General features: G+C 38.8%; 1 protein-coding gene across 1 annotated transcript; it reads right to left on the bottom strand.

Annotated features, from left to right (window-relative positions):
• Positions 1-501: 501 nt before the first annotated feature.
• COQ2 (coenzyme Q2, polyprenyltransferase) lies at positions 502-19,125 on the bottom strand (the record flags this gene model as incomplete). The annotated part of the gene is made up of 7 exons (XM_082653472.1): positions 502-1,167; positions 3,237-3,425; positions 6,582-6,715; positions 8,344-8,429; positions 9,953-10,074; positions 14,298-14,464; positions 18,792-19,125. The coding sequence occupies 7 exons, from the start codon at positions 19,123-19,125 to the stop codon at positions 1,003-1,005; spliced, it is 1,197 nt and encodes a 398-aa protein (XP_082509598.1). The 3' UTR covers positions 502-1,002.
• Between the last annotated feature and the right edge of the window lie 237 nt (positions 19,126-19,362).

Here is a 19,362-nt window from a genome sequence, read left to right as displayed (position 1 = left end):
TGAAGGACTAAGACATAATTCAAGGAGAGCACTGTAGGCAAAGGAAATTGTACATGTAAAGGCTCTCGGTTGAGTCTGTCCAGCCTGTTGAGGCGCAGTGTGGAGGCCAGCAGGGCTGCAGAGGGGTGTGAGTGGAGGAGCCACAGACAAGGCCAGATCATGGTGGGCTTAGCAGGTGACAAGACTTTTAGCTTGTACTGAGTGACCTGGGAAGATCCTGGAGGGTTCTAAGAAGAATGACATGACCTTATAGAGGTTTTAAGAAAATCATTGTGGCTGCTGTGTTGAGAATATTCTGAAGGGGGTAAGGAAAAAATAGTTACTACACCTAGCCAACATACTGCTATCCTATCAATTACAATCACCTGAGATAAAAAATAAATAAATAGAAATTAAAATCATCATTAGTGACTGTCTGCCCATTCTGGTCACTATGGTTGTATACAGAGACCTCTCAAATAAATGTCAGGGTTGGTAACAAACAGCAGTATGTACAGGTACAACAGGTAAAAAAATTTATTTACTGATTTAAATTCTCCTAAAATATAAAAAACAGAACGGTTTCCTGAATTACAGCTTTTGGCAGTAAGTAAAGGTCAACGCAAAGAACAATAAGCCTCAACTTCCTGTAGCAGCTTTTATTTTGCCCTAAAAAGAGAGTCCATTTTCCTACAAAGACAGTCATTTAGATGAGACACACATCAAGTTTTTTTCTAAAGTGCCAAAACTCATGTAATTCCTGTAACTGCAGATGAGAATTATAACTTAAATACTCCAGGTGATCGCAAATCCTGAAGAGTTCCTGGTTTCTGTGATGGGGAAGAATTTGACTAGTCCATAGTTGAACTAAAATCCAGGCAAAAATGCTCTACAACTTCATCTACTGGTTTGTAATTCATTAATATATTGTAAGACTGTTATTCAAATCTAGTTATGTGGTAATAAGACCTGAGAGTATTTTGTAAAAGTTTGTTTTAAAAATCCCCAGATAAACTTAATTTGCTAATTTTCTACTCTATTATCTATATTTTTCTTTGTTTTATCTGTCTCCTTTTCTTTCCACAAATTCCCAAGGACAATTCCTAAAAAAATTATTAGTCCTATTGTTCGGTTGGAGGTGAATTTATCCCAACAATCCTCAGGTCTGTGGATGTCCAGAGTGTAAATCTATAAGAAAAGAATACATGCCATGTTAGAACTCAGTATGGACTTCTAGGCATCACAAATAAACACATCAATATGAAGAAGATAACAGCACTTTGTTATAGAATTTTAAGCAATGGGAAGCCTTTAATGTACCCCAGATTGTTTTCCAACACAGAAAAAATCTACCATATCTCTCAATGGATATCATCTAAGCTAAAAACTTGCACTTGACGGGTGCACGAACACTCTGAGAGGCAACGCATGCTATTGTTAATTCTATTTTGAAAATTCTTCCTTAAACTGATTGATCTAAAATCTGCTCTCTATAACTCCTACCCTCCAGTTTAGCTCTATTCTTCAGAGCAATGTTTCTCAACAGAGGAACAAGTTACATTTGGGCAGGACAACTCTCTACCGTGCAGGGCTGTCTACTGCATCAAGAGATATTTAATGTACCTGGCCCTCGCTCACTAAATGCCTGTAGTGGTCCCTCCCCAGTCTATTTATGATACCCCAAAATACCCCCATACATGTTAAAATCTCCCTCCCATCCCCACATAGAGAAGGGCACCTAAAATCCTAGATTTGCAGGTAGTGACCAAACATACTCTCTTTTCTCCACAGTTGTCCTGCAAATATATTGAGAAAGTCTCATGTCCCTATTTTACGCTTCCCTGGACTTAAGCATCGGAAGCCCTCAACTATTCTTTATTATGTGACCTGCAGGCTTAAAATTATCATGATTTCCTTTCTCCAAATACTAGAAGACTATGTCCATGTTAAAGTACTGTGTCAAGGACTAGGCAGAGGACCACAAAGGCAATTCAGAATATAAAGTGGGTTCCAAATATTTCCTATATTTGTGATTATCCCCATAATTTTTGCCTTCCTCTGCTAATATCCAGGCGCTTAAATATTGCTAAACATCCATTATCCTAACGAGACAATCAACTGATGATAACAACTCCCGTGGAGTTGAGTAATGACCAAAAGGAGATGCTGAGAAATTCTGAAGAGGAAAATGGTGAAATGTGGAGAATCACTAATTCAAACCTTTTAGCTTTCCTGGTGAGGAAAACAATGAAGGTGATATAGTATGTGGTTTACTTTATGGACATCAGATTTTAGTTTCCTTCATACCATGTTATGCAAGTCCTGCTTACACATGCACCGATCTGTATAAAATAGATCATCTAAACACAGGCTTACTAGCATCTTCTCGATTTTGTCCAAAGAAAATAACAGTAATACTGATGCAAAAATACAGTCCATTTACAAGCAACCTATTTAATTAAATTCTACTTAGTTCATTCATTTTACAGAAGTCAGTGATGTAGACCTGCCATATAAACAAGTGGGGCTGAGGTGCTGGGTGAACATCCTGGCAGTTTCCTACTGTGTAGGCAGAACTCTGACATCTTCCCATTTTGTGTCTTATCTTGCCTTGGTCCCTGTGCCAGTGTGACTCAAACATATGAATGATTAGTTTGCTAACCATCAATAGATGCCCACATTTAAACAATACATTTGTGTTGACCAGTTTGCTTTCAGAGTAATTCAACTCAACCCACAACCTTAAGACATTGCTCAAATTTCTCTAGACACACATCAGAAATAATTCTAGGAAAATTAGAAGGAAAAAAATATCTAGGTTTAGGTTTACATTATTTCTCTAAAATAATACAGCTAGCTTTCTTATATGACATATTGGGGCAGGGAAAGGGCAGTTCAAGGCAGTACAAGCCAAGTAGTTGTTTAAGGAATTAACTTGCTTGGTAAACACAAAGGGCATTTTGTTTAAATAGTTTTCTTTTTGCGGGGGGAGTGGTTTTTTTTTTTTTTTTTTTTTGCGGTATGCGGGCCTCTCCCGTTGCGGAGCACAGGCTCCGGACGCGCAGGCTCAGCGGCCATGGCTCACAGGCCCAGCTGCTCCGCGGCATGTGGGATCTTCCTGGACCGGGGCACGAACCCGTGTCCCCTGCCTCGGCAGGCAGACTCTCAACCACTGCGCCACCAGGGAAGCCCTGTTTAAATAATTTCTATAATTTACACCAAAGAAAAAAGAGGGAAAGATATGGAAAAGATCAAACCTGGTGAGCCAGATGGGCCCCTACAGCAGCCAGAGCAGTGTAGTAGGGCACAGTTTGACCAATGTTCACTCCCACCAGGCTCAGTGCCCCCAGCATCGCCACAGTGAAGCCACTGAGCCACTGCTTGGTATCTTCACGGAACAGCAGTGCCGTGGACTTAAGCCCGATCAGAGCATCATCTCTCTTGTCCTAACATGAGAAAGCAGTAAGAAATTGCCTGGATTTTACTGAGATTTAATTCACATATAAAGTTTACCATTTTGAAGTATGTAATTCAGTGGTTTTAGTATATTCACAAGGTTGTGCAACCATCACTACCATCTAATTCCAGGAGAAACTGTCTTTTAAAGAACATGACAGTAACTCAGAAACAGTTGATCAAAAATGAATGTGCAGGCCAAATCAAAGTTAAATGTTACTGCTAAAATTATCTTCCAGACCTATTTCTACATATCGTCGTATTTTTACGACCCTATACTGACTTTCAACTATACTTTTACTAGTAAATTAGAAGTCAGACTCTAATTCTTCACATAGCTCTTCTTTACTTGAGTTTTCAAATCTCAATAATTTCCTATACATTTTAGTTTCAATCTTGCTAAAATCACACATGTGGAAAAATGCTCACTTGCCACCTAACCACATCCATTCAGATTTCACTTCTGGCTCAGTTTATTCCTTGCCTCTCCCATCAAATCCTTCCTGTTTAAGTAGAGCTAGGTCCTGATGATACACTCACATCTGGCTGACTGGTCTCCTCCAGCAACTTTATTTGTAAGCATTTCCATATAATGTTGTAATCACAGTCATGTGACATCAGAGGCTGCATGCAAAGTGGGTACAGAGGGAATGTACCTCAACATAATAAAGGCCATATATGACAAACCCAAAGCAAACATACTCAATGGTGAAAAACTGAAAGCTGTCCTTCTAAGATCAGAAACAAGATGAGGATGCCCACTCTTGCCACTTTCATTCAACATAGTATTGGAATTCTCAGCTAGAGCAATTAGGCAAGAAAAAGAAATAAAAGACACCCAAATTGTAAAGGAAGAAGAAAAACAATCACTATTTGCAGGTGACATGGTTTTATATACAGAAAACCCTAAAGTGGCCACCAAAAACCTATTAGAAATTATAAACACATAAAGTAAAGCTGTGGGGTACAAGATCAATATACAAAAATCTGTTGTGTTTCTATATACTAATAGTGAGCTCAAAGAGAGAGAAATTAAGAAAATAATCTCATTTACAATCACAACAACAACAGCAAAATACCTAGGAATAAATTTAACCATGGAGGTGAAAGACCTGTACTCTGAAAACTATGAGACATTGTTAAAAGAAATGAAGAAGACACACAGAAATGGAAAGATATTCCGTGCTCATGGACTTGAAGAATTAAAATTATTAAAATATCCATACTGCCTAAAGCAATCTACAGATTCAATACAATCCCTATCAAAATACCAACAACATTTTTCACAGGAATAGAACAAAAAAATCCTAAAATTTGTATGGAACCACAAAAGACCCTGAAAAGCCAAAGCAATCTTGAGAAAAAACAACAAAGCTGGAGGTATCATACGTCCTGATTTCAAATTATACTACAAAGCTATCGTTATCAAAACAGCATGGTATTGGCAGAAAAACAGACACACACAGATCATTGGAAACAGAATTGAGAGCCCAGAAATAAGCCTACCCATATATGAACAATTAATTTACAACAAGGGAGCAAAGAACATAAAATGGAAAAAGGACAGTCTCTTCAACAAACAGTGCTGGGAAAACTGGACAGCCACATGCAAAAAATGAAACTAGACCACTATCTTATACCATACATAAAAATTAACTCAAAATGGATTAAAGGGGCTTCCCTGGTGGCGCAGTGGTTGGGAGTCCGCCTGCCGATGCAGGGGACGCAGGTTCGTGCCCCGGTCCGGGAGGATCCCACATGCCGTGGAGCGGCTGGGCCCATGGGCCATGGCCGCTGGGCCTGTGCATCCGGAGCCTGTGCTCCGCAACAGGAGAGGCCACAGCAGTGAGAAGCCCGTGTACCACAAAAAAAAAAAAAGGATTAAAGACTTGAATGTAAGACTTGAAACCACAAAATTCCCAGAAGAAAACATAGGCAGTACACTCCCTGACATCAGTCTTAGCAATATCTTTCTGGATATGTCTCTGCAGGTAAGGGAAACAAAAGCAGAAATAAATAAATGAGCCTACAACAAACTAAAAAGCTTCTGCACAGCAAAGGAAACCATCAATAAAATGAAAAGACAATCTACCACATGGGAGAAGATACTGGCAAATCATATATCCGGTAAGGTGTTAATATCCAGAATATATAAAGAACTCATCAACCAAAAAACAAATAACCCAATTAAAAAATGGGCAGAGGATATGAATAGAATGCCCTGAAGAAATTTTCTAAGGAAGACATACAGATGGCCAATAGGCACGTGAAAAGATGTTCAACATCACTAATTAATAGGGAAATGCGAACCAAAACCACGATGAGATATCATCTCATGCTTGTTAGAATGGCTATCTAAAAGACAGGAATATAACTAGTGTTGACAAGGATGTGGAGAAAGAGGAGCCCTTGTGCACTGTTGGTGGGAATATAAATACGGAAAAACAGTAAGGAGATTCCTCAAAAAGTTAAGAATAGAACTACCATATGGTTCAGCTATTCCACTTCTGGATATTTACCTGAAGAAAACAAAGACACTAATTCAAAAAGATATATATGTACCCCAATGTTCACTGCAGTGTTATTTACAAGCCAAGATATGGAAACAATGTGAGTGCCCATCAACAGATGGATGGATAAACATGTGGTATATACATACAGTGGAATACTACTCAGCCATAAGAAGATAAAATCTTGCCAACTGCAACAACATAGATGGATCTTGAGGGTATTATGCTAAGTAAAGTAAGTCAGACAGAAAAAGACAAATACCACTATGATTTCACTTATGTGTGGAATATTAAAAGAAAGAGAGAAATAAACGAACAAACAAAATAAAACTAACACATAGATACACAGAATAGATTAGTGGTAACCAGAGGGGAAAGGGGAAGGGGGAGGGCAAAATGGGTAAAGGGGGTCAATGGTATGGTGATGGATGGAAACTAAACTTTTGATGCTGAGTATGCTGTAGTGTATACAGAAGTCGAAATATAATGTTGTACACATGACACATATAATGTTACTTCAATTTTTTTTAAAAGCCTAAAGAAAAAAAACTTTCCCTTTAATTTAGTACTTATTTTTAAAGTTCTTAAAAAATGATAACAGTTAAGCCAAAGTTATGAAAAAGAATATTTCTTTACCTGATGAGCATAGATAGTATCGTATATTAGAGTCCACATAATTCCAGAAAAATAAAGAGGAAGGCAAACAGATGGATCACAGGAGCCCTTGACAGCAGACCATCCAAGTAATGCTCCCCAATTAAAAGTCAACCCTATAATTAGTGAAACAGAAAGAGGAGAAAAGTCTAAATGTACTTTAGAATTCCAAAGGGAAGGAGAGAGGCATCAGCATGTATTAAATGCTTCTATGTATTAGGCTCTGTGTATGCTGTTTTCTCCCTTAAATTTTCTCAAGTCTCTCATGTGGTAGTTATTAGCTACATTTTACAAAAAAGGAAAACAGAACCAGAAAGGTTAAATAACAATTAAAATAACAGAGCTAACAGAAAGAATAATATCTCCCTGATAAATAGGAGGTTTCATGAGAACAACATTTATCCTACCTAGTATGATGACTGGCACCAATGATAAATAGTATTAGATGCTAGAGTTTGAACTTAGATCTATCTGAGTCAAACTCCTGTGTTTTTTCCATTATTGCTCTATTTCCCCTTTAAGTTACAGAAACAACAGTTAGACAGGAACACTTGTTCTTCAAGTCCACCCTCTCTGAGGACTGTAAACAAACTCCACATGGTGACAACTCCTAAATATCTATGTGTAAGCCTAATCACTTTCCTCAGCTTCAGACTAGAAACTGAATTGCCTGCTAGACATCTCCACCTGCAAGTCCCTCAGGTACATTGACATGCATGCTCTGTGGGGCCACAGAGGAGAGGTACTTCATCAACTGAGGTGGAGGGATTCTAAGTGGAAACAGGCAATGAGGAGGAGAAAAAGGGTTTCTGAGGTGTTTGGGACCCACTGACTTTGAGGTATCTGAGGGACTTGCTCCTTCAAGATGATGAATGTGTTTCAGTCATGTTTATTTTCCTAGTACCTGGTGTGATTCCTGGCACAAAGTAAAAGTCAGGGTTTCAATAAATATTTAAAGTAAAAATACTAGTTTTCTTAATACTCTATTCTAGGAATAGAACAGAAAAGTCTAGGAGTAGATATTTTTGCAATAGGTTTCGACTTACCTACCTATCTTCCTCTATCTGCCAACAAATATTTATTGAATACCTGTGATGTGCCAAGCACCATGTTAGATGCTGCACCATCCATATATAAAGAATGCTTTATCTTCTAGGTGTTTACAATTTATTAATGGGAAGAGAGGGTAGGCTCTCAATATCTTCCTGTTGAATTACTGCTGTTGAAACGAGTAAGTGTCACATTAGAGTGCTATGGGAGCCCAGGAGGGACTGGCTAACTTTCTTCTGGTAAGTTTAAGAAAGGCTTCCCAGAAAGGGAGCTAAGCTATCACACACTTCAACTCTTGTTCTCCTGCCTCAGAGTGCTTTCTATTCCAATCCCCAAAATCTTCAGGGCATCTAGATCAACTACCTAAAGACAGCGGTGAAGTCAAGGGGCTAATTTTCTTTCTTCATGACATACCTAGATTTTTAAGAGCATTTCAGAAAATAATAATGATGATAATCTTAGCAGATGTCCAAGATTTTTTAGCCAATAAAAATAGCTAATTGCCCTCCATTAAAACATGAAAATCTATTCCTGGTTTGGAAAATTTCATGACTGACTTAACATTTTATCTCTGCCACATCACACACACACACACACACACACACACACACACACACATGCATTGATTGATATTATATATAAAAGTATAGCTTGAGGGTATCGAAGGAAATACTTATAGTTATTTCAAGCTCACCCAAGGCTAATTGAGGCCAGTATGTAATTCTCTTCATTAGCGGGTAGGTGATGACAAGAAGTAGGGATGCTGCTCCAAGAGCTATACTGAAATCAAGAAAAAACATGAAAAAGATTAATATCACCATCTCTTAAAAATCGGTAAATAAGGGGCTTCCCTGGTGGCGCAGTGGTTGAGAGTCCGCCTGCCGATGCAGGGGACATGGGTTCGTGCCCTGGTCCGGGAGGATCCCACATGCCGCGGCGTGGCTGGGCCCGTGAGCCATGGCCACTGAGCCTGCGCATCCGGAGCCCATGCTCCGCAACAGGAGAGGCCACAACAGTGAGAGGCCCTCGTATCACCAAAAAAAAAAAAAAAAAAACGGTAAATAAGACAACAATAGCAACACTAATGAGGAAATGATTTATCTAAATTGTATTTTTTGTAAAATTCTCTTCCTAGACGTTTATTCCTGGACTTTAATTAACATAAAGGGTGATTAGAAAATATCTTAAGTGTTACAAACAATGAAACAAAATAAGAATAGCTAACACATATATTGCTTTCATGTATTAGGACTGTTTTAACTGCTCTACATATGTTAACTCATTATAACCTTCACCACAACCTTACGAGGCAGGTAGTTTTATTCTACTTGGTTTTTTGCAGATGAAAAAACTAAAGTCAAAGAGAGAAAGTAATTTGCCAATTGTTATACAGCTAGTCAGTAGCAGGGCCAGGAAGCAAACCTAAGGCATCTGGCCCCAGTATCCAACATAATACTCCCCATGTGCTGCTGCCTAAATTTTGTTTTCAAACATTAAGATAGCTAGTAAACTGAGATGTCCTAACAGAGAATTAGAGTCAAGATATCCCTCCCTATATGCACAAGGGGTTACTTCTCTAGAAGAGGATAAGGTCACAAAGTACCTATGAAAGGATGACAGTCAGATAAGATGTTTTTAGGAAGTTCACAGCTCACTTAACACTACCCCTCCAGGAATAACCTTTCAAAGTGTTTTCACTTGACTGAAGCTATCAGAACAAGATATACAATTAAGTCTAGTCTCTATAAAATATGCTTATTTGCTGAACTCCTCTTTTTGTCTTATTGAAGCACTATGTAAGCAGCCATCTGGTACACAAATGTCTAATTTTGTCTCTGTTTAAGAAGTATAAGAATGAGTTCTTTTTTCTTCTGTCATTGATTAGGAATATGACTCTGGGAAAGACCCAGTTCCTCTTTTTGCAAAGTAAGCATAATCACTTCTGCCTCTAACGCTTCAGAGATACTACCAGGATAAATAAAATTATACAAATGGGTATATACACACACTCCCACGCATGCACCTAGAAAACCTAGGAAAAGTGTCTTGAGTCCTTTAGGGAACACATAGTGCAAGTACTGGAGGTGGTGCAGAATAAACGAAACACTGATCTCTTCATTCCTTTGGCTGAAAGCATTCTTGACTTTACATTGTGTGGTGACTTACTTACATTGCTAACTTTACAGATGCTTGATTAGGTAATAAACAACTTTGTAATACAGATATTTCTATTTTATTTTATATGTACTTCTATGTCAAAGGAAAGACTTTTTACATGATTATGAAAAACACATATACTGTACCTGTAGTAATTCAGACACAGAAGAACACCCAGTGCCAAGGTCAGCTGTCCCCCAAGAAAAACAAAGGATTGAAAAGTTGAAATGTCTCCAGCAGCTATTGGGCGACTTGCTGTTCTTGTAACCTTAACAACATAAAAACAGATACCTTAGCATCGGGGAATAGCTCAATCATTTACTTAAACATTTACTCAAGAGACTGGCCCATGGTAAGTACTAAGGCAGAAATATGAATAAAAGGTGAACATTGGAAGTACTACCATGAATCAAAACTTCTATTTAAAATAGCATTGAAAAGAACTAAAAATTCCCAACATTCATTCCTCTTTCTTTCCATCTCTTATCCCCATCTCCAAACAAACAAAACAAAGCAATTTCGTAATCTAACTATTACCTATCCAGCTTAGCAAGTATATGTTCAATTTCCATGGAGCAAAGAGGGACAAAAATAATAAGAATTCTCAGGAAAGAAGAAAGTGCAGAGCATGTTAGATAAGGCTGATATCATGTAAATGCTTTGAGTATGGGAAGCACTGCAATCAGATATCAGACATGAAGAAAGAAGACAGATTATCTGAGTTTGAAAGTGGGAGTGCTTTTGCCAGTCTACGTAGGAATGGGGCTGTAATCTTATATTAACTACACCCATATATAAAGGGCAAACTCACTGTAAGAATATAGGTAGAGCAATTATGTGAACAAATAATATATATTGTTCTTTTCCTTCCAAGAGATCATGAAATGTGATTATTCTAAATTCAACCACAAATAAAGAGCATAACAAAAATTTTCAGCATTGCTGGAAGTTAAGAACTCAGGATCTGGGATTAGAGAGCCTAGCATTTGAATTCAATTCCATCACTTATTGGCTGTGTGAATTCTGGCAAGTTACTTGACCTCCCTCAGGCTTAGGTTATTTACCTATTTAAGGAAAAACAGAAAGAGAGGGAGACGTAATAATAGCACGTACCTTACAGAGTGAATGCAATGCCTGATGCAATAAATGTTAACTATAATTAATATAACATATTTTTGTATGATTTATAGCAAGGGTTTAGCAAACTATGGCCTGTGAGCCAAATCCAGCTTTCTGTCTGTTTTTGGTTGGAACCATGAGCTAACAATGGTTTTTACTTTTTTTGGTGGTTGAAAATAAACAAAGAAATAGTAATGTATTGTGCCACATGAAAATAAGAAATTCAAATTTCAGTGTCCACAAATAAAATTTTATTGAAAGAGACACACCCATTTTTTTACATATTTTATGTGGCTGCTTTCACACTGTAACAGAGTGCAGTAGTTGCAACAAAGACTGCGTGGCCCACAAAGCCTAAAATATTTACTATCTGGTCCTTTACAGAAGAAATTTGCTGACCCAATTTATAGCATGCTTCACTGTGCAATAAAACAGTTTGTCAAAAACTGTAATGACTCATCTTGCTTAGTGCCAGAACTGGATATCTCATCCTTGATTTGGTCCCTGTAGCTTCAAGTGGGAATAATATTTATGTTCTTGTATTTGATTTAGGATATTATGATTATTCCTGCCAGTATTTGAATGCTAATAATCTAAGAGCTATATATGCATCACATCATTGAATCCTTGTAACAACTCTCTTTTAGCCACTCACAAGTTCTTGCCATTTCTAAGTTTTAGGAAACTGAGGCAGAGTGGCTCAGTAACTTTCCAAGGTCACAGATACTAAGGTAGCACAGTCAGTCCAGTCCCACCAACCACAGTACTAACCACAAAATTACACTGCCCCTCCAGTACAATGGTAATTGCCTGCCTAAACTCAAGAGGTGAAAAACAAGCACTCCATCAAAAGAATAAAAACGATGCAATATGATGATCAAAAAACATATTCTGTGTGGCTTTTATGAAACTAGAATGCTCACAGCTTACAAAACCAAATCATTAATACCTGTGCATTGATATTATTTCAATGTTTATTGGACCTAATGTTTATCGCATGACTAGCAGATTACATACATCATCAACAAAACACAGTTAACCCAAATAACCTAATAGCAATTCACTTACCACTTAATGTATTAGCAATTTACTTAGTCATCTAACATATTAAGCAAAACCCTCAGCCATAAACATACTGTCTTTAAGAAAATGTAAGGTAAGCATTACAATTTGACCAAGGTTTTTAACCCATTCTGTAAAAGAGATGCTCATAACATTTTAAAATTCATGTTAGCAAAACCATAGCTATACAATACTCATTTAAGTGCTTTGTTGTATGTCACCACAGACTGTAGATTCCTCTAATCAGAGAAAAATGGCACAGGGGAGATGTAAGATATCTAATCAGTTCCCTTTTATCTAGTGAGTATAAAAATCACTTAAGACAAAACTAAAATGGCTCTATTTCGTTAATTAAAGAAGTAGAAAATGTTGGTTGGTTTGATTATGTTATTTTTTTTTATTATTTTTTTTTTTTTGCGGTACGTGGGCCTCTCACCGCTGTGGCCTCTCCCGTTGCGGAGCACGGGCTCCGGACGCACAGGCTCAGCGACCATGGCCCACGGGCCCAGCCGCTCCGCGGCATGCGGGATCCTCCCAGACCGGGGCACGAACCCGCGTCCCCTGCATCGGCAGGCGGACTCTCAACCAGTGCGCCACCAGGGAAGCCCTATGTTATTTTTTAATTAAACTTCTTTTGAGATAATTGTAGATTCACATGCAATTTTTTTAAAAAAAATCTCTGTATTATAAGAAATATAGAGATCCTATGTATCCTTTATTTAGTTTTCCCCAAGGGTAACATCTTGCAAAACTTTACAGTACAATATCACAACCAGGATTTTGATATTAGGCTGCTCTAAATGTGTTTAATAGTTATTTTGAAGTGATACTGGCCAGAAGCCTCATTAATATGGTTATGCAGATGAAAAACTGACCAGGATGTGCAAACCCCCAAAACAAGAAAGTACGCATCTCCTGGCATAGATCAAAGCATCCCAATGGTCAGCGAGACATAGAGATGCCTTAACATGCATCACCTGCCACTCTGCCACTATCCTACCCTCCAGCCACACACAAACCACATAGTTGCAGTTGTCAAGCATAATATATTTTATCTCACAGCCATGCCTCTGTGTCCACTGTTTCCTCTGCCTAGAGTGACCTTCACCCTCCTGTCCAGGCTTTTTTTGCCATCTTAGTCTGTCATAGTTCCAAAGTCACCTTACCCCACCTCACCCCATCAAAACTTCTCTCTAACCCCCTGCATTATGCTAAGGTAAGGTAGGTGGTCTGCAGTAAGTGCCCTGTGGACACCATCTCTTGATAGCTACTAAACTGAAGTCAGCAATGTTGTCTTTCATCCACACAATCCTAGAACCTGTCACTGTGTCTCATAGATAGTAGGTATTCAATAAATGTTTTTGAATTTAAAAATTATTAATGTGACACTGTTCTATAAGCTAAAAATCATTATGGGTGTGCTTTGCTTAAGGAAAACTAAGACTTATATGAAAGGCAAACCAGGGAAGATTATTCACTTTATGTGAGTGTCACATGATTATTTACTTCACATAATTCACCCTGGATTTCTTATAAATTGAACGTTTACTTGATTATTTACTCAAGCATTTAATGATTTTATACTTGTTATAGTATGGCTGCTGGAATAAAAGGCAAACAAGACAGACCATTCCCTTGAGAAAATAATGGTCTATTGAAGAACAAAGAAATAATTACACACATGCATTAGAACATGCATAGAAAATAATCTAGAGACATATGATGTATCAAACTTTAAATGAAGTTTTTTCTGGGGGCTCGGGGGAGGTGATAAGGAAGACTTACATTTTCTATCCTTTCTATTTTTGTACTGTCTGAATTTTTCAGAATAAACATGTATTATTTTTCTAAGGAGAAAAAAATAAAATTATGTTTTTAAAAGAAATAATTATAGCAAATGCTAATAGGGCTGCCTTGATTCATTTAAATTAAGATCTGATTTACATACGAATAGTTATGGCTCCAACATATATCTCAAAGGAAGGGATGACAGTTCTTTTAGACACCCAAAGGTTCAGAATGGAATTTTCACCTTCACTCCCAACATCCTTTCCCTGGCCTTCCAAATTCTAATTCCTTTTGTAAAAATGATGTACACACCTTGCCCCCATGGCCGCTCCTCTGTTGAGAAAGGAAGCACACCGCACTTTGCAACACCAGCTATTCAACTGATACTGGCACTTCTTACGCTGGATTTCAGTGAGGACGCTAAATGATCCTGTTGCTTTATGTGGCATTCAAAAGTGATGCCACCATCTTACTCTGCAGAATTGAGAGGAGCCTCTCTGTTCCCTTCTGGGACGAATCTACCTTTTTATCGTAGTCCTGGTCCCACATGTCATTAATAGTACAGCCTGCTCCACGCATCAGAACAGCTCCAGTGCCAAAGAGGGATAACATGTACCAATCTGGAAAACAACCTGGTTCAGCTGCCAGACCAATGCTCCAAGTACATGGCAGGTACAGTAGCCAGGTTCCTAAGCAAAATAAAAAGACAAAAAAAGTACAAATTAAGTTAGCTGTTTTCATTTGTTTGAAATGCTGTGTCCAAAAGAAGGAACACAAAGTCAAAAACACATGACAAAACTGGGAAAATAAGCTTGCAACTCATATAACAGAGGACTATTCTCCCTAATATATAGGGTTCCCAGAAACTGAAGACAGATCAAAAGCCTGATCGAAAAATGGACAAAAAACATAATAGAAAATACAAATGGCTCTTATACCAATGAAAAGATACTCAACTTTGATAAATACACATGAAAATTACATTGAGATAACATTTTCCACCTAGCAGACTGGCACAACCCAAAGGCTGACAACATACTCTGGGGAGCTGGATAGTCATATATGTCTGATGAGGTTGCAAATGTTCCAGTTCCTATGGAGGGTAAGCTGAAGAGTTTTCCTATACGTGTGTGTGTGTGTGTGTGTGTGTATACGCACATGCATACACATATAAAACAAATACATACATTTGAATGTATGTTCATAAACTATGTCAGGAAGGAAACATTAGAAACTGATACTGAGAGTTGCCTTTGGGGAAGAAAACTGGTTGGTTGGGAAAAAGGGGTGGAAGACTTAGTTTTCACTCTATACCCTTATACCTTTTTAAATTTTGTATCATCTGCATGTATTACCTCCTCAAAAAACTTTAATAAAACTTTCTTTATTGTTAATATAATATAATAAAATGGTTTGGGGGGGAAAGAAGGATTAACCTACTGTTTTTTTTTTTAAATATTTTGCTACTACATGCACAAATGGGATTAGTTCTTGGTACTCAGCCCATAAACTAGATGAAATTAAGCTAAAACCAAATAAATTGTAGGAATAGGAGCCTTCACACATGACCTGTAGTAGATATCCTATTTTCAAAAGAAAATCTTTCAACAAATGTTTGGATATTGTACCTATTAGATAAATTCTGAGCTTTTCTTTCCTATTCGTAATATAAGAGTGTATATTAGTAATATAAGAGTGCCACCCCACAAATGTGTCCCTTTGGCATGAGGATTAATTTAGGCCAATTATTTTTAAGAAACAGAAGATTCAAGAACATTTTCAAGAATGTTACCAGAGTAGACCTATCATCAGATATCTGCCAAAAATATGGGCTAGGTGTGGTGGGGAAACTTGATAGGGCCTAGAGACCAGAGACGACCGTTTACCAAACATTTACTTTTCCATCTCCAGTGAATTACCTTCCTCCCCTTTTAATTCCCAAACCACTACCCCCAATATCCTGCTGTGTCTTTAGCTGAAGATATTTAAGGTGAGGGTATTTTGGCCATTTTGGTGAGTTACTCAGTCTTCCTGGGTCTCTCTCACCCACACATGCTATTAAATTTTTGTTTGATTTTTTCCTATTAATCTGTCTCATGTCAACTTAATTCTTAGACTTAACTTAGAAGAGTAGAGGATAATTTCTTCCTCCTCAAAAAGTGGAATAAATAGGACATGTGGCTAAAGAAAAATCAGATCCTGTACAAAAATGGTCAAATGACAAAGTCATTATGATTATGTTTAAGCTTCATTAAATTTAAGCTTTATTCATTTGCAAATATTTATAAAGCACATATTTTGTACCAGAGTTGTTCCAGGAACTGGGAATACAATGGTGACTAAGTGAGGGCTGATTTCTGCCTTCACACAGCTTATAAAGCAAAAGGAAGAAACACGGTTAAATAAATAACACTGAAATAGATCAATTCAACAACAGGGAAAGTACACCATGCTATAAAGGCATAAAACAATGCCACCCAAGTTAACGGGGGATGGAGTAGGAAAAACTCAGGAAGTCTTTTCCAAAAGGGGCTTAAACACACAGAAAAGGCAAGACAAGGAGAGGCTAAAAATCAGAAATGACCAGTCTAGACCTGAATTCAGGTTGTCCTGGGCAGACTCATATTCAGTGTGTCCCATCTAAAACAATAACAACAATGCCATTTTCTAAATGTTTGTGAAATGTCAAGCAGTGTTCTAAATGCTTTATATATACAAACTCATTTAATCCTCAAAGACACCCTTATAAAGTAGGCACTATTATTATTCCTATTTTACAGATGAGGAAACAGATGCACGAAGAGGTTAAAACACAATGGGTTTAACCACTTCCTTTTCCCTGGACCTATCAGTATAGCTCAGAGGGACAGAGGAGTAGCTAGCTGATCCTGCCCTGACAGAAAAAAAAGATCACTACTTCACAGGCATTTTCCTGGTACAAGTAGAAATGAAGGCTCCATTTAAAAAAGAATTCTAAAGAGAAAGATGTGTAACCACCTATAGCATTTTGTGTCAGTGTCAAAATTTCCTTGGCTGTAAGTCTGCATTTTAGGTACCGTATTCACTGATAGGAATCTGCAGGGCACCCCTATAGATGAGGAGGGTTCCTGCAGTGAAGGTTCAATGGCTGCTCCTAGTAAGTGACACTAGACACTAAAGTATATTAAACTTGAAGCCTCAGCGCTCCTCATCTACAAAAGAGGGGAAAGAACATCATCTACCTCTTAGAGTTGTTATAAGACAATATTAATAATGGTGATAATGAAAACAATAACAAATTCATAGTGCTTACTCTGTGCCAGGTGCTGTCCTACAATAGTTTTGATTCTCACAACAAACCTATGAGATAGGCACAACTTCTATTATACCCATTTAACAAACACAGAAACTGAAGCATGGAGAGAGTAATTTGCCCAGGGCCACACAGGCAAAAACATGGCAGAGCTGGATTCAAACCCAAGCAGTCTGGCTCCAGGCTATCACTCTGGATACCTAAAGCTCTAAACACCCATGAGTTCTTATTGTTCTTTTGCCCTCCTGATTCTCACCAACATTTTTTGGTCTCCCCTATGACACTTTCATTCTGTTCTCTCCCATGAAGAAAGATGCAGAGGTGGGAGGATACAATAGGTTTCAGAAAGATATACTTATTATAGAAAAAGTAAAAACTCTCTGGGAGATTATAAAGTGAGTAAGCATTCTGAGAGGTGATGGGCAGACCAAAGAGCTTGTGTAAACTGAGTCTAAGATTCATTCACTAATTACACATTGTCTTCAAGAAAACATAAATGCAGTTTCAGCCATAAACGTGGTAAAACCAGTTATACCACCAATTTAATGGAAAGAGTGCTACCTGCTGAAACCTCCTGAAATAATGTAGTTTGTGACATGGTTGTAGGAAGTTGTAATCCTTTCTGAAAAACAACGAAACCCACTTTTTAACAAGATCAAAATTCAACAAAATAAAACAATAAACATAAAATTACCCCACAAAAGAAGAATTTAAGTAAAGAAGTATTGAACCTGGAATTCTACTACTGTCAATTTATTGTTCCTGGCATACAGTAAGGGCTCAAAAAATGTCTGCTGAATGAATTCTGATAGTACTATTCATAAGTTGTCTGAAAAATCCTGCAGTCACCTTATTTAGAACCAAAGCAAGCAGGCTTGTATCTTCTTAACATACATAATACTATTAACCGAATCTTCTCCAACTCACACAAACCTTTGTCTTTTTAAACTAGACTGGGAGTTCTTTGAAAGTACAAAGTTTCCATAGCTCTTTCTAGCCCTAAGGCTACGCAATGCTGTAGGACTTAATTCATTCAATACTACCGCTAGGCTGTTCTAGACACTAGATATAAAAGTCCCATATAAGTGGAGCTTATACTGTACTGGAGAAGTGTATCAACCAATAAATGCATACGGCTAGTGGCGAATGCGATGAAGAAAAATGGGGGGTAAAGAGAGACTGAGGAGAAAGGTGAATTTAAATAGGAAGTTCAGCAAAATCCTCCCTTAGGAGGCGACTGTGAGCTGATAAGTAGTCCATAAATGCTGTACCCGCAGCATCCAAATGAATTAAATCTTTGTGTGACGGATGGTGCAGGGCAAAGAGCAAAAAAAAACTCAGCATCATCTGGTCTGGCTCTGCCAAAGAGCCTTAATTTCCTCAGCGTCTTTATCGTCTCAATTACTTGCTCTGGGATTATGGGAAGGATGAAACATAATGAACGTAGAAGTGTTTCCACACTGTAAATCTGCGCAAATGCAGAGATACGGGTACGGAATTTCTGCTCGATTCACTACTTAAACACGGACTGTGGAATGAGCGAATTTTTTGCCCAGCTCACGTGCTCAGGATTCAGAGAGGCTTGACAGCCGGCCGGTTACCTCGGAGATAGCCCTGTTCGGGTGTCTTGACGGTATTCGGCACCTGGCGGCCAAGCCCCGGCTTTCGGACTTCACTTCCACTGCGCCCGCAGCCCCCGGACCGCCACATCCGTCCACACTCACCTATGGGCTTGTCCAACCTCATGAGGCGCAGGTAGGGCTGCAGAGGGCGGGGCGCCGAGTTCACGATCGCCGCCGCAGGCAGGCTCGGCCGCCGCTCGAGCGGTCCCCGCCCGGCTGAGGGCCGCCAGTCTCCCGCGTGTAGCCCACGGGCCGCGTGCGGCAAGGTGAGGGAGCGGCCGCGCGAGCCCCACAGCCACACCTGCGTCCCTGCCCGCAGGGCCCGCACGAGCCCCGTGCCTGACGCGCCCAGCATGGCGCTCGGGAGAGCGCGGACCCGCGGGGGCCTGACGTCATTCCCGAGCGTCCTGTCACAGGCAGGCATGCGCAGTGACATCAGCAGGATGACCGGTTGGTCGGAGCTTTTCGAGTAACGTGAAACGGGAAGGATTGTGGTCACCTTGACCTGTAAGGGAGTTCTTCAGGTAAAGGAGTTCCTATTATCAAAATACGTAGCAGTTGTAACAGGAAAAAAAAAACAAAAACACCGAGAAAAACTTACTGAACCCAAAATACTGATTTGCGGTGTTTCCTTTTTAAAGCTAAAAGGGCACCAAGCGGCCAAATCCGAGAA

Source organism: Grampus griseus (genome assembly GCF_964374135.1).
Source record: "Grampus griseus genome assembly, chromosome: 4".
Lineage (NCBI taxonomy): Eukaryota > Metazoa > Chordata > Mammalia > Artiodactyla > Delphinidae > Grampus > Grampus griseus.
This window is presented reverse-complemented; position numbering and strand designations above follow the sequence as displayed.